This window comes from Bombyx mandarina, chromosome 10 (genome assembly GCF_030267445.1).
Source record: "Bombyx mandarina strain Sakado chromosome 10, ASM3026744v2".
Taxonomy (NCBI): domain Eukaryota; kingdom Metazoa; phylum Arthropoda; class Insecta; order Lepidoptera; family Bombycidae; genus Bombyx; species Bombyx mandarina.
Window position 1 is genome coordinate 13577533 of NC_143217.1, and position 26202 is coordinate 13603734.

Below are 26202 nucleotides of genomic sequence, written 5' to 3' on the forward strand. Positions count from 1 at the left end.
GGATGTCTATGGGCTTCAGTAACCACTTAACACAAGGACTGTGAGCTCATCCACCCATCTAAGCAATAAAAAAAATATATAGTTGAAATACTAGCTAGACCAGCTATTTGGAAGTCTAGCCACCCAAAGTATTTCTCGTACTTCTTGTGGAATTCTCCATCTATAGGTATACTCCGATTCTTATTCAAATCATGTACTTCACAATCTTTTCCAAATAATAGGTCCTGAACCAAAAAACTATTAATTTGTAAGCAATATCGAGATAATTTCGATATAGACATTTCGCTATCGGACTTCCTTACTAGTCGCGGCGGCGAACGTGAGTACCCGTGGCCTGCAAACGGTGCTGCGCGAATGGTCGCCTCGTCCACCGCTTCGCTGTTCGCACCGCCGATCCCCGTGGCCAGGCCGTAAGACTGCCAATCCGTTTTCTCAGTGTTTCATCTATGGTTCCTTTATTTTTTTTATTGCTTGGGTGGACGAGCTTACAGCCCACCTGATGTTAAGTGCTTACTGGAGCCCATAGACACCTACAAGGTAAATGCGCCATCCACCTTGAGACATAAGTTCCAAGGTCTCAGTATAGTTACAACGGCTGCCCTACCCTTCAAACCGAAACGCATTACTGCTGCACGGCAGAAATAGGCAGGGCGGTGGTACCTACCCGTGCGGACTCACAAGAGGTCCTACCACCAGTAATAAGCCAGTAATGAAAAAATAAGTTCCTGGAACTTTTAAGTTAAGTAATTATTGTAATATGAATTTCATAGCCGTAAAGGGCCAATTTGAGATTTACTTTAGTGGCAAGAAAACATGTTTCATCTAAAAATTCTAAAATGAAAGAATTGAACATAATTCTTTTAGTAATGTTGACTAAATTTTGTGATTGAAGTTTGAAGTATTTTTAATTTTTGAAATAGAAAATATATCCCGAAAATTTCGCGAAATAAGTCGTACCACTGATGACAACAGAAATGGAATGTAAATTAAAACTCACAGTAAAAACTTTAAATCGACAATTTATTGTTATTATTTACAGATAAAGAACAACATTCTAGTATTTCACGACAATAAAATGGCGCGCCCCTCGCTAGAATATAAAACTCTTATATTTCTAACTACATAATATGTACATGACTACAGCTTGTAAAAATATATTGAGAAACCTATGAGTTATTTACATTTAACAATATTTAGGTAACAACTTCGAAATGACTCATGGTATTTAAATATCATTAGTAAATATGGCGATAACTTCATAGGCATAAAATTAAGTTTAAAACATTATGCACTAACAAAAAGTCGCCAACACTTAAAAACTCTAAAATTAATTGAATTCATAAGAATTAACAAAAAAATGTTAATACACGAACAAGTATTTGCGGCCATTGAAAATAGAATACTACGTATTTTTTGCCATTTTTTAATATACATTATTATATTACAATCGACTTGGCGTAAGAATACGGTTATAAATTTTAATATGTACAGGTATAACACTAAATTGTTTCCTTACTTGTTCTCCTACAATCCATTATGCAGGCAGTCTTACTTGAAACAAAACATAATTGAAATAAGATTACTTATAATATTTAAGGTCACCAAAGAGAAAACTGTCAACAATTTATTATATTAATGGTAAATGGGAAAATTAAAAGAATTACATTTGACAAGATGTAATGTGGGGACGAAATATTTCTCAGTTAGGCATTTCATGAACTTATCCTAGGTCATCTACCTTGAGGTCACTGACGGGAAAGCATTTACTGAAAGCTAAAGGCCAAACTTTCATTTTTGAATAAAGTGGGACATGACGCAGGAGACTCGATAGGAATTGTACCGTTATAAAATTGAACCAGGAATATTTTTACTATTAAAAAAAATATTTCATTTTTCTTTATCATTGAGAATATTGTGATTTTTATTTCCGGCATGATTTTACTCATTTAGTTAAATATTTTTCAGTACTTTTTATACGTTTATAATGAATCACGAATACTTTTTATACACACGTCATAGTAATTACAACCATCATAGCCTAATAATATTACTATAGTAAACTTCACATTAAAATATTAATCTTCACCAGTTCTAGTGAAGTTTACCATAGTTTGTGATAAAGGTTTGTTTCACAGTCAGACAAGTTGGCTTTTTTATTGATATTGAAAGTTAAAAATATCAATAGGCGGATCCACACCGGACGATCCAAAGCGCTCAGATCGCGCGCGGCGATCCGTTGCGTGCGATCCGTTGTTGTCAGTTTTTTGGTCACGCACAAAGGGGCCTCAGTCGCTTGACGCGCGCGGTCTGGACGATTTAGAATCACGTGATCCGCCGTTATGGATAATTCGCAATGTATCCGTTTAATTTCCCTATATAGGGAGAATAAATGTTTGATTTGCAGTCATTCGTGCAAAATTAGCTTCAGCTCCATCATCAATTAACTCTTTGTAAAGACGAGTCCCATATTCCAACCGGTTTTTAAAAATTGTTTTAACCCAATAGTGTGTTTTTCGTTTTCGTAATTTTTGCCGTAAATATACAAGTAAAATGTAGCTTGCTGCTGCTACGGCTATTCGTCGCCGTCGTTGCACGTGTGACTCCATAGCCAGATAAAATTCAACTGATTCAGTATGGATCGGCAGGAGCGCGTTGGAGCAGCCAGTCAGGATCGCAAAAGATTGCTGTTGGATCAATCTAGAACGATCCACGCTCCACGCATCACGATCTTGGATCGCGGGATCGCCGATCCATTTTGGATCGTTCGGTGTGGATCCGGCTAATAAGCATCAAGTATAAGAGTGGACAGTCAAGGTTATCCAGACTAAGATGTCTGTCTTTAGGCTCAAAAACTTTGATATTAACTCACGTGAGTAACATTAAGACTTGTGGTGTAGAACTCGGGGATGACACGAAAGACCCTTAAGGGTATAAGTGTGAGACTTACATGAGACTATCCCAGCATGAAATAAGGGAGTGACTCGCTTGAACATAATCATTTTAGAATATGTCCAAACGATATTTTAGACAAACTGGGTCTCAAGTACCTTAAGAGTCGAGAAGTCATATTACTAACTAAATGATCAGCAAGAACAGGAAATCAGACCAAATAGCGTTCCATTGAGGATTTGTTGTATTCAATATTGAACAGGCTTACATTTAAGGACATACAATATCGTGATACCGTCGCACCGTCAAAACTAATCACAACCCCAATTTAAAGCATGATTTGTGCTCAGTCACATTTACACTAAAATTGGATTTAATTGATTTTGAAATTGGATTATAATTATATCGCAAAAGGCATAATTTTTGTTAAACGATTTCATGAAACCATGATAAACTTAGGGATTTTATCTCATTAAAGCATTAGTCTATTTATTAATTTGAATTTTTGTCAGAAAAGGTATATATGACTTTTAAATTGTAAATTGTTTTTTGGTCGTTTTCAATTAAATTCAAAGTCATGTTTAGATTCGATTTAAATTTTTTGTCATGATATTAAAATTTATAATTTAAAAAAATCATACCGACTAAGGATATGTGTGTTTACTTATAGGACGGCAAAACCATGAACCCAACAGAAATTTTGATATACATAGTTGTACACTATAAGGTGAAAAGGAACCAAAATTCCTAATTTTTTCATTTAAATTTATACAGGATATTTTAGAAGCATATTATATGAAAATGAGGCGGCAGACAATGCAATTTGGAAGATTGTTACAAATAATATTTGACTATTTTTGTAGCAGTGCAGTTAGATGCGCATATTCAACTCATGACATGTCGAATGTACCGCCTCCAAAGTATCGCGAGTGTGCCTGCCAATTAGCTACCTTCATACCCTATTCTGGGTTGTTTAACAGAGATTATCAGAGCGATTAATAGATGTTATTATTTCAATCAATCAATATTGTTTTTCGTTCATGTTAGATTTGTGGTTTATTTCAATGTTGGCTTCTTTACACCCTGTATCGTAACGACATAGTGTATCGTAATGGTAGCATTCCGATGTTGGCGACCGCGACCGGGTCGCGCGACTTACTGCTTGGTATGAATTTATATGGAACCCTAAGCGACACAAGCGACCTGTGGGCGTGGCTAGCAAGCGACCGTGGTCGCGCGACGCTACTGCTACTGGAGCAGTGCCGCCGCGCGACCCGCCACGTTGTACGTCAAAACGGCATCATTTTCCACACATGATGACGAATTATTAATAGATGTAGTGTCAAAAAACCACCTACATACGATTCGACACTCCGCTCATATCGAGATAATGTTATTCGAGACAATATTTGTGAAGAAATTGGCAAAACTCTTGTTTCCGAAAGCAAGGCAAACAACAATATGTGTATCATCTAGCTCTTTTCCTAGTTGCGGACAAATTGTCCGACATAATTGTACTGAGCACTAGAACACAACTGTATGCAATAAAAACTGCGGACAGACTGGCCGTCGGTCGCGTTGACATCGGAATGCCACTGGTCGTCAGGCGACAGCCAACCAAGGTCGCGGTCGCCTGTCGCCCTGGTCGCCAACATCGGAATACTACCTTAAAATGAACCATCAATCAAGAGCTAAAGCCTCTCACCGGAGCTAATGTTTATGTTGATTATTGGGTAGTTGTTGATATTATATGACATTGGGTGCACAAAATTGAACAATCGTGTCCGGAATCACCTGGTTTTTGCTCGTGAAGTTACGAAAACGTTCGATAAAGTCGACAAAAAATATTCTTTAGCATAATATAACTGCGAAGGTTTTTAGTAAATGAGTTAAACCAATACTAGAATCTAGAGTACACATTATGCTGTCAAGTTTAAAAATTGAATACAGAATATTTTTTATTGCATTTTGATAATGTTACTTGAACATCTGATTTTTTTTCAAATTTCTGAATACCAAACTGGTCTGTATTTATGTTAAGATTATGAAGAAAATTGTGTAATATATAAAAGTAGGTACACATACTGGTGTGTGTGCATTAGACACTTCTTTGGAGAGACTTATAGGATTATATGTGGATACATACAACTAACTTATGAAAGAGCAAAGAAATGTATTAGTTGAAAATGATTTCTCTTGATTAACGATTAAGAACATCCTATATAATATTATTTTGGTAGGCCCTTCATTAACATTGATAACAACACTGTCAAATTTATATGCACCAACATAAGTTCACATTAAATAATTAAATCTAACTTAAAGGTTAATTCAAACATAAAATAAAAGCGTGCTTATTTATAGCCTCGAAAAATATTGCTGAACTTAAACTGTATCTTAATAACTAAACAAAAGTCCTTTAAAAAAATCAAATGACTTACATAAACTCATACTATGAATAAATTAAATATATTAAGTCCATTATATTCCCTTTAGCACAGATTTTTCTTCCACTAAAGTTTATTTTTTATCATAGATTTTCAACCATCACTTCAGACATCAAAACATAGAATTTATTTTATAAAACACTGATTTAATACTTTGTACGTACGTCACTTCACAACACCTTTTATTTTGTTTTTACTTTTATTGTCACAATGAGATTGTATTGAATTTGAATAGCATAGCATAGCTTTCAAACAATGTTGTCTCAATCAAAATGATAAGAAAAATACTCTACATTTCACTATTTTTGGGTCCAAAAACAAATTAGTTAATAAACATAATCACACTTTTATTTTTGTATTCTTTCAATAACTACAGAAACGCTGTTAAAGCACTAACTGGTAACCAATTATTGACACGTATTGTCTCTCTCTCAACAACTTGTCTCTCTTGTAACTTGCAATAAATTTTCAATGCATTAATATCATTAACTCGAGAATCATTGTCTTATGATACGTCCACAGTATTGCTCAACATTTTAATATTGGTAAAATAGAAAATTGATGAAAAATAGTTATTTCAACATAAAAGACAATCACATACAATATACCACTGATCACGGGGAGCACAGTTCATTGGGCCACATTGACACATTACATAGTCATGATTACACACGTGTTCGGTCACGAAGGTAAAGCCGAACATATCTGACGAAGTTGCAAGAGCACTGCGTACAGTTTGACTGCAGGCCCTAGTCGAAGTTTAAGACAGGCGACAAGTTCTTCCCTTGAGGCCATCACAAGCTCAGCACCACCCATCTGAGCAGCTGCAGTGGCGGCACCTGCAGTGTTTCCTGCCACTCGCGCCACTAAAGCCGAAACTTCTTCCTAATAAAATAAAAGACAATATAATTATTCTGTAATATATAGTGAAAACTTCAAGGAGTCTCAAATTAACAATGTAATCACAATTTGTATGGTAGATTAAACAATGTAATCACAGAGCTTTGAAGATGACTCATTTCATAGCTCACACCTACAACGGTTGGCATTTTGGGTGATTTTTTTATATTGTTTAATTAAAGACTGAATAACATGTTAGTTAGATTACGAAAAAGATGGAGTCATCAAGTGTCCAAGCACCTGGACCCGAGACTGAGCGACGCACTTCCACTGTACCACTGACCGACATAAGTGGCTACAAATCACAAAAAAGGGTCACAGGTCGATGCTCAGCAATGAGCAATCGATTGAAGGAGAAGGAGATTACTGATAACTAAGTATTTTAGTATTAAAGGCGCAGTGGTATATAAATGAACAAAGGCTTATTTCTCAATCCTCACTAAAAACTTAAAGCAGTAGAGAACTTTATTAATCGCTTCCTATTATAATTTAAATGTATTATTTTATTTAATTTTTGTCTACGCCTATACGTGGTTTACTATTTATGAAATATATAATTTGTAACAATTTTTTCCCCTTGAAATAAATAATAATTTAAAATATAACTTCTTCTTTTTCTCCACCTTATGGGGTCGGCACAGCTAATTTTTCTCTTCCATTCTCTTTTATCAGTCGTCATCTCAACACTCACTCCTCTCTCTCTCATATCGTCATTCACACACTCCATCCATGTCTTCTTCGGTCGACCTCTTCCCCCTCTACCTTGCACTACCATTTCCATACATCTCCTAGTCACATGCATCTTCTCTCTACGCATCACATGTCCATATCACGCTAACCGTCCGCTCCTTAATTTGTTGTTTACCGAGGCCACTTTCATACTTCCTCTGATATACTCATTCTTTATCTTATCCATTCTTGTCACTCCACACATCCATCTCAACATTCGCATCTCTGCCGCATGCACTCCTCTTTCATGCTAACTTTCATCGCCCAACACTCAGATCCATACAGCACGACAGGTATAATGATCGTTTTGTAAATTTTTCCCTTGAGTTGAAGGGGCATTCTACGATCGCATGCTGTTGCAGAGACCTGTCGCCATTTCATCCAACCAGCGTTTATTCGATTTGTGACGTCCCGGTCTATGTTGCCGTCGTTCTGGAGTATAGAGCTGAGGTACTTGAAGTCGGAGCAGACTGGCAGGGATACACCATCTAAGGCGATTGGCGTGAAGTCTGAAGAACCACCAAAATCACAAAACATGTGCTCGGTTTTTGTTCGACTGATCTTCAAACCCACGTTTTCCAACCTTTCTTTCCATTTTGCCAATCTCCTCTGTATCTCAGGCCCTTCCTCTCCAACGAGAACAATGTCGTCGGCGAACAGCATACACCAAGGCGCCTCTTCCTGTATGTCCGATGTTAGGGCATCCATTATTAGGATGAACAGGTAAGGGCTTAAAGCTGATCCCTGGTGTAAGCCTACCGCCACACTGAACTCGTCGCTATCGCCAGCTGCGGAGCGTACGTACGTACTAGCTCTACCGTACATAGCTCGAACAAGCCGTTGGTATTTCCCTGACACTCCTTTCACTTTCATGCTCCACCACAAAACCTCACGGGGAACCCTATCATACGCTTTTTCTAAATCAACAAACACCATGTGCACATTTTTACTTGCACGGCGATATTTTTCGCACAATTGGCGCAGGGAAAAAATGGCGTCCGTTGTACTGCGTCCCGGCATGAACCCGAATTGGTTCTGTGATACCTCACTCTCATCTCTCATTCTTCTCGCTATCACTTTCTCCCAAGCTTTCATACTATGTGACATGAGCTTTATTCCTCTATAATTGTCGCATACCTGTATGTCACCTTTGCTCTTAAATACAGGCACGAGTGAACTTTTGCACCACTCGTCAGGCATGGCCTCTTCTTGAAACAATTTATTGAAGAATAAAGTCAGCCACGTGCATCCATCCGCTTTCAGAAACTTCCACACTTCTATTGGAATACCATCTGGTCCAGTAGATTTTCCATTCTTCATATCTTGTACAGCCTTTCGTACTTCTTGCATACTTATTTCCCTTACTACACCAGTATTTATCGGAACATTTTGCAGTTCACCACTCCAGTCATTCTCTTCATTCATCAACCTTTCAAAATACCTCTTCCATCTATCTCTTATAATTTAAAATATAACATTGTAACAAAATGTAATTGCTGAGATGCGAGTGGGTATGGTAGTGTCGTACCTGCGTCCAGAGCGCAGGGTCGGCTGGTAGAGCCAGCTGCGTGAGGTGCGCGTTGATCCGTACAGCATGTGCGGGCGTGAGTGCGGGCGTGAGTGCGGGCGCGGGAGAGCGGCACGTGGACTCGCTGTCCTGGTTCGTGCCGCGCCATCGCTTGCAACCGCTACTCGCGATCGAGTCCTCATCAGACATCTGAAATTTAAATATTACCAGCATTAACAAAAGCTGCTAGTACATTTTGTAAAACAATAATTATAATAATAATACACTAATACAATTTAGTCCCAGATTCTAAAGTATTGTAATGAAATCGTGGCTAGTTCAGATTCATTTTGAAAATTGAGTATAGCTCAGTATTTTTTATTTTTACGAGCAATAGGCATAATAACTACAACTTTTATGGTTTTATTTCATTTTAATTAATTTATGTTATTATTGCAGATGTTTCAAATACTTTAAAATCGTCCAGGACATCACACAATACTATACTGTAAAACTAGTTAACATTATTGACTATTTTTTTGTATTTTGTAAGTGATTTGTTGTTTGTATCTAGAATTTGGTTCTTACTAGAGACACCTTGCTGACGTAATAGAGAAAGTGTTTTTTTAAATCCTATTATCATTTCATCAGGATCAATGCCAACAACTTTTAACAATCTATACTTTATCTGTTGGGTTTTAGATGGATTCTTTGTTACTTTTAACATTTTCGCGTTATATTTATAACTACTCAGATCCAAAATTCTTCAGATTTACTATGATCTGTGCAAATATTTTGCTCTTCGTTGTATGAACATAAAGGTAAGTTCATACTAATACTGTCAAATAGAAGTTCATAATATTAATGTTAATGTGCAAGTTGTTGTTGTTGTTTAGGTTGAGTTGTGTTGGAGTTGATTGTTACTCAATCACGCAAAAAAATACTGAACGGATTTGGATACTATTTCTCCTCACAAGAATAGTTTTTAATCTGGAATAACATAAGTTAGGGTACATTTTGTCATAGTAAATTGTAAAACATGATGCAAAAAAGGCGGGTGTATTTACTATAATAAATACGACAGCATGTTTGCTGGTTGGTGATTCTACTGTAAATGGAGTACTAGTTTATGGACCAGGGTTAAAAAAGCGACTCTAACACCTTGTTCGGACTAGGCGAGTAGTTTAGTCGAGTACCGAGTAATTTAGTGGCTAAACTACTTGCTACTGCACATAAATCGTTCGGATTACGGTCCAGTAGAGTACACAAATGAGTGGTGTTTTGCAAGATGAACAGGCTGCAACGCAATAGAGTGAATAAACTGATTAAGGTAATGGCTAACGTAATGGCTATTTTAGAAGAGGTGGATGAGGAAATTTCTGTGATTAAGAAAAATAAGTTATGGGTACGAAAATGGATCAATAGAAGAGATAAACTAGGAGCTACTAGTCTTCTGAAGGAATTAGCATTGGAAGAGATCCCAAAGAATATTTAGATAGTTTGAGAATGTCTGAAAGTTATGTGAATTTTCTGTCGAAAATACACTCTCATATTCAGCGCAAAGATACCCATTTGAGAAGTGCCACTAATGAACTCGACTAATCGACAGGTTCGGAGTTGTTTAGTCAGTGAGCCAGTGAGCAAAGACGCGTGGTGGAAGACGCTACTCGCCCGATAAAAATAGAACAAAATGGATTGACTTCATTAATTTATTTACTAACCTACTCGACTAAATTTTTGCTGTTCAGACACATTTAGCTGCTAGATTACTCGGTACTCGACTAAAATACTCGCCTAGTCCGAACAAGGCTTTAGAGCTAGTAAGCTGTAACAAGTTCGAATTTAAGGAAGGTGACATCACAGTGCGTATTTTGTAAATAATAAAGTACACTTACAGGATCATTCTTCACAACTTCTTCAACCCGCTTGTGTTTTGGCGGTCTTCCGCGTGGCCTGAGACAATACAAAAAACACATAAAATATATTCAAAGAATTTATAATTTTCTAGAGTCTAGTTTCTAGAGTTTTTTGTAAGTTATATATTTTGTTGTATATTTTGTAAGTTTAAATCCATACCTATCTTTGGGTGCGTTGTTGTTCAGACTGCTAGCAGGTCTCGACTTTAATGGTTTCCCTAGAACCCTGTAAGCAGTGGTAAACAATGAATCAATGACATGTTTTTAATGGCATAAGGCATATTCCAGGCAAGAAACATAAAGTTGCAGTCTGCTTTGCATTGTAATATGGATGTGTTTACCATTTGAATGACAATGTGAGTAAGGAGACGTACCTCCTCTCCCTGGGCAGCACGAGGTCGGGGGTGCGCGGGGTGCGGGGCGCGTGCAGGGCGGCGGGGCGCGCGTAGGGACAGGCGTGCGCCGACACGTGCTGCTTGTGGGCGCCGCCGTGCGCCGAGCCCAGCCCGCGGCAGCCGCCGACGCCGCACGGACCTCTCATACTTAGCTCTTCCGGACCTTAAATGCATAACGGACACTTCATTTTTATTGAACATTTTAGTAACCTGTCACCATGGAAAGTATAAAGTGTTTGAAACCTGGGAACGCCAATTTCAATTTCGTCACCAGAATTTAGCAATTAAATTACTGATACAACATATTTTATTATTTTTCATAATTTCATTATAATTTTAAATATAATTTGAACTTACTGAGTGGTGGCTCGAGTGGGTGTCCAGTCTTAAGGCACCATCCTACCGGGTGCAAATCGGGTGAATCGTCATCTAACCAATATGACAAGTCGTCGGGCCAACCATCGAACGATACTCGAACTTGGTGACGTTTCACTGCCGTTATCGTGGCGACACGGATCAGGAATGGCACCTGTGAAAAACCAAAAAATTTAATTGACAAATAAACTTAGAAACCAGCAACCATTTCCCAATTATTTTCTTTAAGTTAAACTGAATGGTCATTGGATGATTGATAGAACAATCAAGAAACGATGATAAGTTGGTAATTTTTAATGTGAACTGAAGCACACATGAGATGTTCTATTTGCGTTTATGTTCATAATTTGAAATGAAACTTCCAAGTACATATAGTTAAACAATAAAGTACTATAAAAACTGACAACTGTTAATAAATACAATTTTTATACTCAATGAGACGTAATTTACAGACCCTGACCAAAAAATTACAATTCAGTTCTACTTTACACATTAATTTATTTATTTTACGAAGTAATGGAGATAATATATTTGGTGCTGTGTAATACTTACTTTCCATAATGGGGACTTAAGGTTTTTTGATAATAATATGCAAATCAACTTGTAACTAGTGCTATTTTACTTATCCAATCCAGTTATAAATATAGAATTATCTTTATTACCCTTTTATCAACTACTTCTAGTTTCATGCCCGGTTCGAATCCTTGAGGTAAACGGTGTTTAAAGGCTCGAGGTGGGGCTTCAGAGGAACCAGTTTCTGCCAGGTAGCTCTCCCACGAAAATGTGTCAGGATCTTTGTAAACTGTAAACAATAAAGGATTAAGTTGTGAAACTACGCAATAGCTTAGCATACTGGCCCCTCGTAATACTTAAAACAGAAATCAACTGTCAACATTTAGACAGCAATAAACATTGACATCCCTCAACTTTAAAGTAAGGTAAATTCATGCTGATATATAAATTAGATTTTGTGTAAAGGACACAGAGTTGTTAATCACATGATAAAGGATATATGCAATAAAATTATTATGTTAAAGCTTGGAAAGCATAATGTATCCGCTGTTTTTTTTTGTTGTAAAAAAACTCATTCACATGAAATATAAAATAATTTAAAACACATATTATAATTATTTTAAAACATATAGTTTTTTCAAGATAGTTTTACACACATAATCAATATTAACATGTGAAATTTTATATATTATGGTATTATGTTTCAAAAATTAAATTTAAAACTTGTTTAAAATATAATAGCTTTTATGGTAGGCAGCAACTTGGGTCTGCCCCAGGCATTGCTGAAGTCCACGGGCGACGGTAACCACTCACCATCAGGTGGGCCGTATACTCGTCTGCCTAAAAGGGCAATAAAAAAAAGATGGTGTCATTCCATGTTTTTTTCTAAAAACAATGTCTAACGCTTCAAATATTTTAGATAAGCAAGATACAAGAAGCAGAAATAATAAATAATACCCAACAATGCGTTTACTTATATTTTAGTATATATCGAAAGGAAATAATAAAACTCGTTTTTTTATAATACAAATGGTAGAGCATGGAGCCTAAAACGCCACTGGACAGACCCTGCCATGTTAAGTTTCAGAGCAATCATACATTGGACTATGAGATTGTAAACAGTTTGACACCAGATAGAATGAAATTAAAACAGTTTAGTTGTCAATAAAAATTAAGGAGAGTAATGATACAGTCAATGCATAATTAATTACTGTGGTTACAGTCCACTCACATTATTTTTACGAGTCAGTATTCGTGTGAAAACTCAATTTGAAATTTACGTGGCACGAGTAAGGTTTATTTTTCTTTACCTGTTTTCTGTAAGAAGTGAACCGCACCGCTACGACGCTATCGTCCGACTAATGAGTGTAATGTAATGTCACAACGCTATGTATTCATTTTAATATAGTATAAGCGTAAATACAGATAAATACGAGGTGTCGTTATCCTGTTAATTTAGTGGTTTGTTTGTTTTGTGCAATAACATATTTAGGAATAATTCTGTTTTACAATAATAGACGTATACACGAATATCGGGTATGATCGAATATCGATTAGTAGTTTAAATGAAAATATTGTATAATTTATTTTTCATCCTCGACGGCAACGGTTTCCAAGTTTTAATTGGCGCTGGGTATGCATGGAGAGGTAGTCTTCGAGTCAAATACGACATACGGATGAGCGGACAGACAGTAATAACCGTTATAAAAAGAAAGTAAAATCCGAAACGTCCCTATTGAATTTTTACTCCTATATAGGTTTTCAGAAGATGCCTCCAGAAGTAGATCTAAGCTTATAAAAATGTGTGTATCTTTGATATCTCAAGCTATGACACTGCTTTCAGATTGCGCCATCAATGGGCTCCGGTTATCATTTAACATCAGAAAGTAATAACTCTAGTAAAATAGGATATGAACACTAGGTTTATAATAAATAATAAAATACTCTAAATAAATCACTATTATAAATAAAAATTGAAAATTATAATTTTGTAATATAATAATGCAGAGCTGCGTTATCTATTGACAATCATGTATGATTGTTACGAAATAAGTATTGCAGTAAGATAATTTGTATTTAGAATTCGTTTTTTATATCTTAATTTTATGTGCATACGAGGGCGGCACTGAAAATTTCGGGAATTAACGAAGTGACACAACATTACTATTTAAAAATGTATTTATTGCTTTTCGAAGTATTCTCCGCGAAATTTGACACATTTTTCCATACGATGGAACCAATCATTGAAGCAACCATTCCATTCGGAAGTTGGGGTCTCCAAAATGGCCGTTTTGTAGGCGTCCACAGCTTCTTCAGGTGATGAAAATCTCTGTCCACGCAATTTATTCTTTATTTTAGGGAAAGTATAGAAATCATTAGGGCTTAGGTCGGGACTGTACGGCGGATGGTTTAATAATTCTATGTTTTCTTGCTCTAAAAACTCTTTTGTTCTGTGCGCGGTGTAACTCGCATTGTCGTGATGGAGGATGATGCGGCGGTTGCAGTTCTCTTTACGGAGTTCAGAAACGACCTGTGGCAAACAAATGCTAGCATACCATTCTGCATTAGCCGTTATTTGTCCCTCAAGAGGAATAGTCGTAACATGGCCGGTTTTGGAGACAAACGTGGCCACCATTTTTTTTTTGCAACACTCCGTGAACGAACAATTTTTGTTGGCTTTAACTCATTTTCGAACACCCAAACTCGTGACTGGTTTTTTGTTTCGGGTTCGTACGCGTATATCCAGGATTCGTCACCTGATACAATGTTGTATACAGCATTTGAGGATCCTGAGTGGAATCTTTCGAGAGTTCTGACGCACCAAGTAACGCGAGCCGCTTTTTGCTCTTCACAGAGCGAATGCGGTATCCATCGGGAAAACAACTTTTTTACACCTAAGTGTTCATGCAACATTATTTGTATTTGACTCATGCCAATGTCTAAAGTTGCCTGAATTTCGCGGTATGTCACATGTCGATCTTCCTCAATCAGCTTACGCACAGCATCAACGTTTTCTTGGGTGACTGCAGTTTTTGGACGACCTTGACGGGGATCATCACTGAGCTTGACACGTCCACGTTGAAACTCAGCAAACCAGCGATAAATTGTGGTTTTGGATGGGGCTTCATCACCAAATGCAGAAATCATCCGGTCAACACACTGTTTTTGTGTTAAACCACTTCGAAAGTCATAATAAATCATCGCTCTTGAATTTTCTCGAGTCAATTCCATTTTCTCAACGACCAAACAAGTTTGACAAAACCTCGTGACAAGACCGAGAATCTTTTTTTAAATAAATAAATCGTATTCGATTTTTAAAACCAAGGAGTTTTCAATTAAAAAGATTTTAATATGACAGGAACAGTGGAAATATTCCATTCCCGATACTTTTAGTGCATCCTAGTATTATGTCGATAGTCAGCGCCTTCAACATGAAGGGGAATGAATTTCCACCGCGGAGACCGCATAACAGTCTGCCTTCGTCAGGAAAAGTAAAGTTTGTAGGGAAGATTCCAATTGAATGTGCAATTTCGAAAAGGGCACTTGTCGCATATTTTGTCAAATACGTTTTTTCATATAATGTACTTTTGAGGCTTACTTTTGAGGTACTTTTAAGGCCCATTTTATAATAATTCCTGTAATTTTCAATTGCTAACTAACACTAAAATATATCTCAAAAGTTAATATTTTATATTTTACACTGCTTTAGAAAATAATCAGTTTTTTTCATTTCCTGAATATATTACATTTTTAGAGATGTGCCCTTTTCGAAATTGCATATTCAATTAAGACGTTGTTTTTTCTATCGCCACTACTTTGATGTAGTTTGACTGGCTTGATGTAGGCTGACCGAGAGATGGGAGCAGTGTCTTACGTGAGGTCAAACTTTGTATAGCTTGATGACATAAGATGTGAAGCGCGGTTTCGCCCCATAGAGGACTCGTAAAATTTTAGATTTCGCTTTACTTGTCAAATGATTTCAATACTGCTCCACTCGCAACATTAGCCCCAGAAATTGAAAACTTACTAAGCTAAACTTGCAAGAAATCTTAGAATTTAGACAACACGTCAGGTGGGGGTGGTCCGTAACGAAATTCAATCCACTCCGAATGCGGAGTGCTTAGCTCCGTATAGGTTTATTGCCTTACTAAATGTGCCTTCGCGACATTAACGTCACTTGGTTTTTGTAACATTCGATAAACTGAACTGTCGATGAAAAATAATAACATGACGAAACCAGCAAATCAGTAGTTCGTACAAAGCTCTCTGGTCAAGATGGGTGGACGAGCTCACAGCCCACCTGGTGTTAAGTGGTTACTGGAGCCCATAGACGTCTACAACGTTAATGCGCCACTCACCTTGAGATATAAGTTCTAAGAGATATAAGTATAGTTACAACTGCTGCCCCCCTCTTCAAACTGAAACACATTACTGTTTCACGGCAGAAATAGGCAGGGTGGTGGTACGTACCCGTGCGGACTCACAAGAGGTCCTACCACCAGTAATTACACAAATTATAATTCGCGGGTTTCATTTTTATTACACGATGTTATTCCTTCACAGTGGAAGTTAAACGTGAACATTTGTTAAGTACGTATTTCATTAAGAAAAATTGGTACTCGCCTGCGGGATTCGAACACCGTTGCATCGCTCGATACGAATGTACCGGACGTCTTATCCTTTAGGCCACGATGACTTCAAACTTATGTTGGAATTTTAATCAAATGAGCACATAATTAAAAATAAAATTATCTTTTAACAAATGTGACATGTGTAACATGTGAAAACCTAAGGACCACTATCAATATTTACCACTCATTCAGAAATGAATATCGTAACATGATTTACATCAGCATTTAGGGCTATTGAAACACAAAATTACTTTAATTTGTTACAAATTAGCTACATATTTAAAGTAGCATTTTATTTATTATGATGTAATTTTTTAGAGAATACCCTATATTACTAATAGCAGGTTGCCTAACAAAATAGTATGTCACTGGCTACTCACAATTAGGTGGCGTAAGGGACACTCCATTCAGCTCAGCCCAGCCCACGGGGTGTATGTATGGGGAGTTTGGCTCTACCCAGTAGTCGTACATCTCATCCCAGCTGTCAAAGTTGACAAGTATCCGATGGTCCAAGGTGTCAGCAACTGTTGCAACGCAGACTAGATCATTCTTCCTGTCTTCGGCTTCCAACTTCATGCCGATACGGAAGCAGTTTGGTTTGAAGATCTGTTTGATAGCATCAAGGTTTTTTTTGATTAGTTATTATACTGTTGAAAGTTCGTATTATAAGCCTGCTAAGATAAGTTCCAACAAAGCAGCGTGACTAGTTTAAAGGATGGGACAGTATTAGTAAATATATAGTCTCACTTAGGTGTCAGCATTCACATCGTTTCTATATGCATTAGTAGCTGGTTAATACAAGGTGGGTTCTCTTCCACTCTAAGAAATAAACAAATGGGACACTAGCAGGACTGTACAATGATACATCTAACTGTGTGACTGTATAACTGTACCCATTTGAAGATGCTTATAACATAACAGTCCAAGCAGATCTACAAGTTTCTTAGGAGCAGCTAAAACTGATTAGAAAGTATATGACAAACAATAACGCCCTTTAGTAGTTTACAGATAACAAACAGTAACTGAAAAGGTACTGAACAGAGAGCAGACCTTGACTAGAGTAGGATTTAGTCCTGCTTAGTTCTCCATTCATACAGCACATTTGAATAAATCTTTTTTGCCACATAATATTACTTTGTTACCAGAGTTGTGTCCCTGACAATGCTGAGGACTAAAAGCGACGGTAACCACTTACCATCAGCAGCTCAGGGCTGAAGTTAGTATCCATAAGTTTCAGTAAAGACAAACTAAACATAACTCTATTTTAACATCATATAAAAAAAGAATATTTACAGAGTTGGTGACATGCTGGAAAAGTTGCCTTGGTGCTGCAACAGCTCGTATCTGCTTCAAGTAGAGTGGCCACGAGAACGCGGTGGACGTGTAGGTGGCAGGCGGCTTCAAAGGACGTCCGTTCTTGTCGCACCAGCCCGGCGGGAATATGTTTATAGAATCGGCATTCACCCAGAAATCGTAAACATCAGGATATTCGTCAAAATGTAATCTCATTCTGTAGCCTTGGACCTCCGCCACGGACACCACACAGAACGACGACGGGTGCTGAGGATCTATAGCTTCCATTCTCATACCTACTCTGAAACCGTTCTTGTTTAATGGGAAGGGATTTTTGAATAATTTCACGGGTGCGGCTTTTGCCTTACACACTTCCAAGTATCGCATCCATGAGAAACCGTTCTTTCCACACATCCAAGGGTACTTTTCGTTTTCGACAGCCTCGTCCGACATCTTGAGCAGAGATGATTCCGACAGGTTCGTAGATGGCATAGAATCGTAATGTTTCAACGGCACTTTGTCGTCTTTACCGTCAGCTGGAATATCCGAATCAGACAACTGTTTCTTCATAAGTAACTTTTTTATTTTATTTCGTTTGCGGAGCAGTTCAGTTCGCTCACGATCCCTTTTCTTTTGCAGTACCTTTTGGACTTCATTCTGGCATGTAACACTACAGAAGTTCGGAGTAATAAAATCTGCCGCCATTCCGTGACAACCACAGCCATCACAGCAGAACATGTCCTCAGGAGAATTAGGTTTTTTATCCTGTTGCCTTTTCATTGGCGATTGATATTTAGAACAAGTACCATTACTTTCCTCATGGTTCAAAACACTTATTAAATCAATGATGCCGAATTCGTTGGCGCGAAATTGTAAGTTGCTGCCTTGTAGGGTAGCTATGCCGTTATTCCAAATTAGTCCAGGTGGATCCTCTTCTAACATCTCATTCTCTTGTTTAATTCTCGGAGGATCGACATATTCCTCAAGCTTTTCATAGTATCCTTCGGAATTTCTTTTCAGGGTCTCAATTTTTACTTTGTATTCATCACTATCTGAATCTCCCATATTCTTGGTGTCCAGATCTTTTTCTAATTTCTCATCACAGAACAATGAAGGTACACGGTGATCATCATTATTTTCTGTTTCATCCTCAGATTTCGTAATTGGTTTTTGTAAGGACAAATTTAAAAGCACATTTTTACCAGACATGTTGTCAGTGCAAAGTGATATACGTCTCTTCAGATTGGCGTTGGAGGTTTTTCGATCGCTATTATCAGAATTCGAACGTCTCAAAATAGCAGGAGCTGCAACAGTTACAGGAGCAAGATCATTCCTATCAATAATATTTCTGTTTAATAAGCTTTTTCCTTTTTCTGGTATGGCCAATGTGAAGGATTTTTCTCTGTGCGCTCCGTCTTCATCTGTTATTGAAACAGTATAAATATCGTCATTAAGGGATGCATTCGTCTCCGGTATAGACAGACAATATTCGCCTTGTTCGCCAGTAGGCTCCGCCCTAGATCCAGGAATGGATATCGCGAAAGGCTTTTCTCCCTTGGGACTTAGAGGTATGGCATTATCTTTGCCATTCATAGAACTAGATTTGCCTAAAGGCTGAAGTGGAGGCATTTCTGTGGCATCTATAGTATCGCGCATAACAGTGATGTTGCCTTGGGGATCATTCTGTATTTGGCCGTTAGCTATCTGGAGATTAATGATGGGTCCCTTAGACGCCATAGTCGCAGGTAAAGTAACTGGTAAAATAAATTTTGTATTCGGAATTTTCGGCATCGGCGTCAAAAATAATTTTTGGTTTGAATTGTTGGCATTTGTCTGGTTATTCGATATTAAGATGGACTGATTTTCATTGACTGGTTTTTGGTTCGATTTTTTCACAGAACCCAAATAAGCGATGGCCTGTTTGCTAGGTATGTTTGGCGCTATGCTGACTGGTACGATCATTTTTTCATTTTTAGGTTTTTGTATAACAATAGGCTGACTGGCATTTACTGGAGCCAGTATTGAAGATTTATTCTGATTTGATGCTTTAGGGGCCAAGTTTGGCTTGTTATTTACGTTGGATATCAAATGTATGTTTGAATTGTTTGTTACCTGCAACATTAAATAATATATAAATCAATCCGTTTTAAGTTGTAAAAACGTAGCCGTTATATATAAAGAATGGCACGTGTCGTAATAAAATTAATATAGCGGTTTCTATCAATCAAGGTTTATTCAAATCTATTGAGAAATATCTAGCCAAAACTCTGCTTAAACAAAAAAGAAAAACATTAATAATTCAAAGCAAAAGTAATAAACATTATTGTATTCATGGGTCCTTGATATGTATGGTAATAATTAATAGTCTTTAATTTGCTGAAAATAGAATTGATAATTATTCCATCACATAGATATAAGTCAATTAAATAAATACAGGCTGAATATTCAATTTATGATAAAGTACAGTATAACGAAGATGTTTTTTTGTAGATTTGCTGGTGGTAGAGTATATTATGTGTCCGCACAGGTGGTTACGACCACCCTGCCAATTCCTGGAGTAAAGCAGTCATGCATTCCAGTTTGAAGAATAGGATAAACGTTTTACTATATAATTGCATTTGAGACCCCATGGCTCAAGGTGGGATTGTGGTCACATTATGATGTCTATAGATCCCAGTAAGAGGTGAGCTGTGAGTTCATTCATCAACATAATAAAAAATGATCAAAGAAAAAAAATTTTATATAAAAAATTATGATTACTTAATGCAAATCATTGCCTGAATATTTTTACTATGATATTGAGAAAATTGGGGTTAATTTTTTCTAGAATATTAATAAAATACATACTTCAATAAAAAATATGGGGCTTATGCCGCGCGGGTGGGTACCACCATCCTGCTTATTTCTGCCGTGAAGCAGTAATGTGTTTCGGTTTGAAGGGTGGGGCAGCCGTTGTAACTATACTTGAGACCTTAGAACTTGTATCTCAAGGTGGGTGGCGCATTTACGTTGTGGATGTCTATGGGCTCCAGTAACCACTTAACACCAGGTGGGCTGTGAGCTCGTCCACCCATCTAAGCAATAAAAAAAAAAATGATAAGCAGAAATTAATATGGGAAGTTGCTGTGCTTCTCAGTTTGTTAAAAAAAAAAACCAACATAGATTGATGAATAAAGTTTAACTATAAGTACAAAACTTTTTTTTTATTGCTTAGATGGGTGGACAAGCTCACAGCCCACCTGGTGTTAGGTGGTTACTGGAGCCCATAGACAACCACAACGTAAATGCGCCACCCACCTTGAGATATAAGTTCTAAGGTCTCAAGTATAGTTACAACGGCTGCCTCACCCTTCAAACTGAAACCCATTACTGTTTCACGGCAGAAATAGGCAGGGTGGTGGTACCCATCCACGCGGACTCACAAGAGGTCCTACCACCAGTAAAAACGTAGAACAAAAGTAAAACTTATAAGGTTCATGTCTATCCTAAATATGGTCATTTCCTAACATCCATAATTCTTTAATTTTGGATAATCTCTATGGATTGGGTCATGTTTTTCTATTTTATTCTAAAATTTCTATTTTCTATTATTACTTAAGCTAAACTCATTATTGTGATTTTGCATACACCTACTTATATATAGTGAAACCATGGTTAAACACATCACATACATACTATTTTACTTATTGAACTAATCTAATACAAATATGAAGTTTAGAAATAAATGCTGTTATTTCAAATTCCCTATTCAATGTTTTTTTTAGATATTTCTACTCTGAACTGTTTTTCTTTTTTCTTTCAAAAGACTGTCATTAATAATGTCGGTCCTTATTTGAATAATAGTTAGTGACGGTAGTATTGCTCCATAATATTAACAATTTGATTATATTAAATATGCAAAGTGAGAATTAGCATAAAAGTATAATAAAAAATATTTGTTTTTCACTATTTGATTTTTTGTTTGATTTCAATTAACAATCCACCACCCTACCAAACTTTGCCATTTGCCAAAGCAGTCATAGATTCCAGAATAAGACTGCCTTCATTCAGTACATGTGAGACTTAAACATCATGTTGTAGGGTGGTTGATGATGATTACTATCACAAGGCTAGTCCATTCACGCACTTATGTAATAAAACAAAGCTGACAAGAGATTTTGATGATCTCCCAAATTATTCTGATGAATTTTTGCTAGAATTATTCCTCCATTCTGATTGTTTAGAAATGTTTTAGTTTGCATTAACAATTATTGTAAACGACAACAATCTTCAGGATTGTATAAATGTGCGAAATATGACTAGCATATTCAAATATAATTTTAATAGGTTATTTACTTAATCTACTTACTGGTCTTCTTACAATGATTTGTGGTGGATTTCCACTGGTGCTCGCCTGACTTATCATATCGGTACTAGTCACAGGCTTTAAGCCATTTGGTGTTTGAATGTACACAACATGTGGCATTGGCCTAGCAGAATTTCTAAGTTGTATTGAACTATTTGTAGTGTTGGGGATTTGGACTATACCAGGATTGGGTGCTATGTGCACTTGAGATCCTGTTGTGGTATTCATTTTCACTTGAACACCTGTTGAGTCTGGCATCTGAACTTGAGAAGAAGCGGTCACTGTTAGATCAGTACCTGAATCCATGTTTGACTGTCTTTGATTAGATCCCATATGGACGTGAATTATAGAACTTTGTATAGATTGATTGTTTTGCAACAAAGGCATAGAAGGTAATGTTGAGCCAGTCAGCTGAATGTTCTGACTTCCAGTTGGAAGCTGCAATGGAACATTGATTGTTTCACCAGCTGGAAGTTGAACGGGAACATTAGTTGTTCCAGAAACTTGTATTGGGAGACCAGTAGGTCCTATTTGCAAAGGAACTGTATTAGAAGTTGTAGACAACTGCACAGGAACATTGATATTTGATGTAGAGCCAGGAATCTGCACTGGTACGTGAACAGTGGATAACTGCAGAGGATAAGGAGAGTTATTTGTGTGAATTTTAACTGGAGCCAAAGAATGTGTGACTAAATTGTGTGTTAAAGGCATAGAGCTCTGCGGCGCTTGCATCGAGGACACGATCATACTGCTCGATATTGGTGCCTGAAATCAAACTTAAATATAAAAAATATACCATTACATATTATGCACTTTATTAAATATTGATAAACTAGTTTAAAACTCACACGTAATGCGTTTAGTAGCACATTATGCTGAGAATTATTCTGATTTATGCTCGGCTCGATCGACGTGTTCACCGAATTTAATAATCTTTTTTTCAAAATTTCCGTTTTCGGATCGTCAAACTTTTGAAGTGATTTGCACTGCTGTGCATCCATTTCTCGTTGCCGAGAACGATAACGAGGACATTACAGCCACTCGGTTACCTTTTACAATAAATTAATGATGACCTGTAATGCATTTAAAAATAAAATATCGCGAAGTGAAAAATCATCCAAGACGCACCAAGAGTGCGTAATGATGTCCTTGTGACGAAAAACTTTTTGGGAAAATTTACATTGTTGCTACGATTTAAAATAAATTTAATTTTCATTTCTATTTCTATATAATTTAATTAGTTAAAAATACGTTTTTATTTTTGAGTCGCACTCGTATCAATTGTGCAGCTACTTTTACAGAGCTGCAACCTCCTATCAGAAACTGTACGAAAAACACAAACCGAAATTTATTACTTACATATCTTGTTGTCTACCCGAGCCCGCGTAATTCACAATTTCATTATAAGGACATCACAATAAAGCTGAGTTTTTAAAACCATTTAAGAAAATGTATTGCATTTAACACAGCAACGATATTTACCTGCCCAGCACAACTGGTAATAAATTTGACAACATTGCGAAAATGTACCATGAATTTGTTATGTTGGTATATAAATTTATTACGACCAATCACAAGAAGTTATTTTCGTGACGAAGCTTTCGCGCCCGATTATTCAGCTAAAAGTCAACTTGTAACTTTGTAAAATATTAATTTGTCATTTATTAAACCTGAACAAGTCAAATTATGCCCTTTAAAGTAGTTTAAAGTACCAGACTCAAACTTGATTACGTACAATTTAGTAAATTCTACTTTTCTCAATGAAATCTCGATGAGATTGTTACTATATAATATATTTAGTTTATTAAACAAACAGCATGTATACTATTAATTAAAGCACATAACATCTTGTCTGAATCACATATATATATCTTAAAAAACACAAATTCAAAGGTAATGCTTAAAAATTAATTGAATAATATGGAACAAAATTTCAATAATTAGTGTTAATAAGTACCTACACACAACCTTCTTACAATTGTAAATTTAGTAATAACTATGTAATAATAAAACAAGGAAAACGGATTTATTGTATTGATATCAAAATTACATTTTTATAACCGGAAATAAAGTTTCGAGGATACGGATATATTTCCCGCTGATATCCGCTGATTTCAATAAAAATTGGTACATCAACGAGTTTTAAACATAAATGAAAAAAAAAAATTTACGAAGTTTTATAATTATAAAAGAAATGCAATGGAGCCAAAATACTCGAAGGAATCTAATTTTAAATTTCTCAAAAAAGAAATTAGTTTAAATTAAGTAAAAAATCTGACTTTTGTTTCTTAATAGGTATCATTCCAGAGAAAGTAAGCTACTTTGACAACATATTAAGCATAAAACATTTCATTATCATGACAAAAGAAGTTTTAGGATTGTACGCAGATCTTTGGAAATAGACCTCTTACATTGTTGTAATTATTATAAAATCAAATTTAATTCCAATTCTATAGCGAAAAAATGAAACTGTGAATTTTGTCCAATAGTCTGCCTTGTAGGTCTTTTTTGCCGTTAAGAGTGAATGTGGAGTCCTATCTAACAATAATATTTAATTCCCATCTTTGCTTAAGTGTATAATCTATGGATGGGAAACTTCGCTTCATATTAGTATTAATATTAATCGAAAATATATTTACATTAAGGAGAAAGAAATGCTACAACTCTCGAATATATTAAGTGTATAATCTATGCTAACAACTTATATAGATTTCAGTTACGATAAGTACAGTAGTTTAAAATAAGAACTTTAATTACCTAACTTAATTTTTAATACGCAGAAATTGAATAATTGTTTAAATTTGAAAAGAGTAAGGTAAAAGATCTGACTTTGTTTAGAAATAAATGCTGTTATTTAATCAGAATTAATGTATCAGAATGCATCGTGTGAAATTAAAATATTTAATAAATACAACATTTTCAAACTAGCGCACAAGAGATGTTTTATTATTTGAATTAGGTTACTTTCGTCAATGCATAATAATTGATAATTTGCTCACAGTACATAGGTACCTTTGGCAATTACTATGTTCGATTGAATTATTATACTTACTTATGAAGTGATAACAGTCAAAAGAAGGCTTTATGTATTGTCGTATAAAATATTTCTAGTTTAATAAATTTCTAAATTGTGTATAATATATTTAGCAAATGTATTATTGGGGATTGGCTGCACATTGAACATGACATTTTAGTTAAACTAACCCCAAGGTATCAGCCGATAGATATTTTTTTATTGCTTACATGGGTGGACGAGCTTACAGCCCACCTGGTGTTAAATGGTTACTGGAGCCCATAGATATCTACAACGTAAATGCCGCCACTCACCTTGAGATATGAGTTCTAAGGTCTCAGTATAGTTACAACGGCTGCCCCACCCTTCAAACCGAAACACATTACTGCTTCACGGCAGAAAAAGGCGGTGTGGCGGTACCTACCCGTCCGGACTCACAAGAGACCACCAATAATTACGCAAATTATAATTTTGCTACAATTATAATTTTATTACACGATGTTATTCCTTCACCGTGGAAATCAATCGTGAACATTTGCTAAGTACGCGTTTCATTAGAAAAATTGGTACCCGCCTATGATACGAACACCGTTGCATCGATAGATACGAATACAGCGGACGCCTTATCCTTTAAGCCACGACGACTTCAGTCTTATGTAGTTACGTGTGTTTGGACGATACCTTACAGCGTCATGTATCACATGTACGTATGTATATCGGGCATGGTTTACCAATGGAGCATTAGTTTAGTAATAGAGCTGCTCCATCAAAGCAAGCTTAACATACATACATAACAGACATACATTCTTGTTTAGACAAAAAAAATCGTCTAGTCCAGTTAAGTCTCAAAAGATTGTCAGCATTTTACCTGAAAATTATTAATTTCACTTCATTTCATCTTGTTTCATTCATCCAATCGCATGTCAGAATGAATTTCCGATAAATTAACTCCATTTCTTTCATTCCATTTGACTTATTTTCATACGGTAAAATATTTATTTAATAGACTTAATTAAAACTACTTTGAGGATTTACAATTAGTTACAGTATTAGTTATTCGAAACGTCTAAAATAATATAATCACAATAAAACTCCAGAGTAAACCGTAAAATTCGTAAAACCATAAGAGTTGTTTCAATTAAAATGATATAAACGAATAATTCGCTAAAGGAAAACAATTCAGGAGATCTTAATTTTTTGAAGATTTTAAGGCCTGGTGACGAGTATTCAGGCCCTCAAAGCAAAATAG

At 36.2% G+C, this 26202-nt stretch overlaps 1 protein-coding gene across 4 annotated transcripts; it reads right to left on the reverse strand.

Annotated features, from left to right (window-relative positions):
- Positions 1-999: 999 nt before the first annotated feature.
- On the reverse strand, positions 1000-24139 carry l(3)mbt (lethal (3) malignant brain tumor). 4 transcript variants are annotated; one of them, XM_089730665.1, is made up of 12 exons: positions 23902-24139; positions 22789-23013; positions 21944-22705; positions 17596-19707; positions 16683-16908; positions 11821-11960; positions 11141-11312; positions 10763-10946; positions 10549-10614; positions 10368-10425; positions 8494-8682; positions 1000-6221 (listed from the first exon to the last, which is right to left on the reverse strand). In XM_089730665.1, the coding sequence occupies exons 2-12, from the start codon at positions 22939-22941 to the stop codon at positions 6018-6020; spliced, it is 4266 nt and encodes a 1421-aa protein (XP_089586791.1). In that variant the 5' UTR covers positions 22942-23013; positions 23902-24139; the 3' UTR covers positions 1000-6017. The 4 variants fall into 4 exon arrangements, with proteins under 4 accessions (XP_089586791.1, XP_089586792.1, XP_089586793.1 ...); XM_089730666.1 differs by lacking the exon at positions 23902-24139 and adding an exon at positions 23300-23518 and having other exon boundaries at positions 21956-22705; XM_089730667.1 differs by lacking the exon at positions 23902-24139 and adding an exon at positions 23300-23517 and having other exon boundaries at positions 21944-22716.
- Between the last annotated feature and the right edge of the window lie 2063 nt (positions 24140-26202).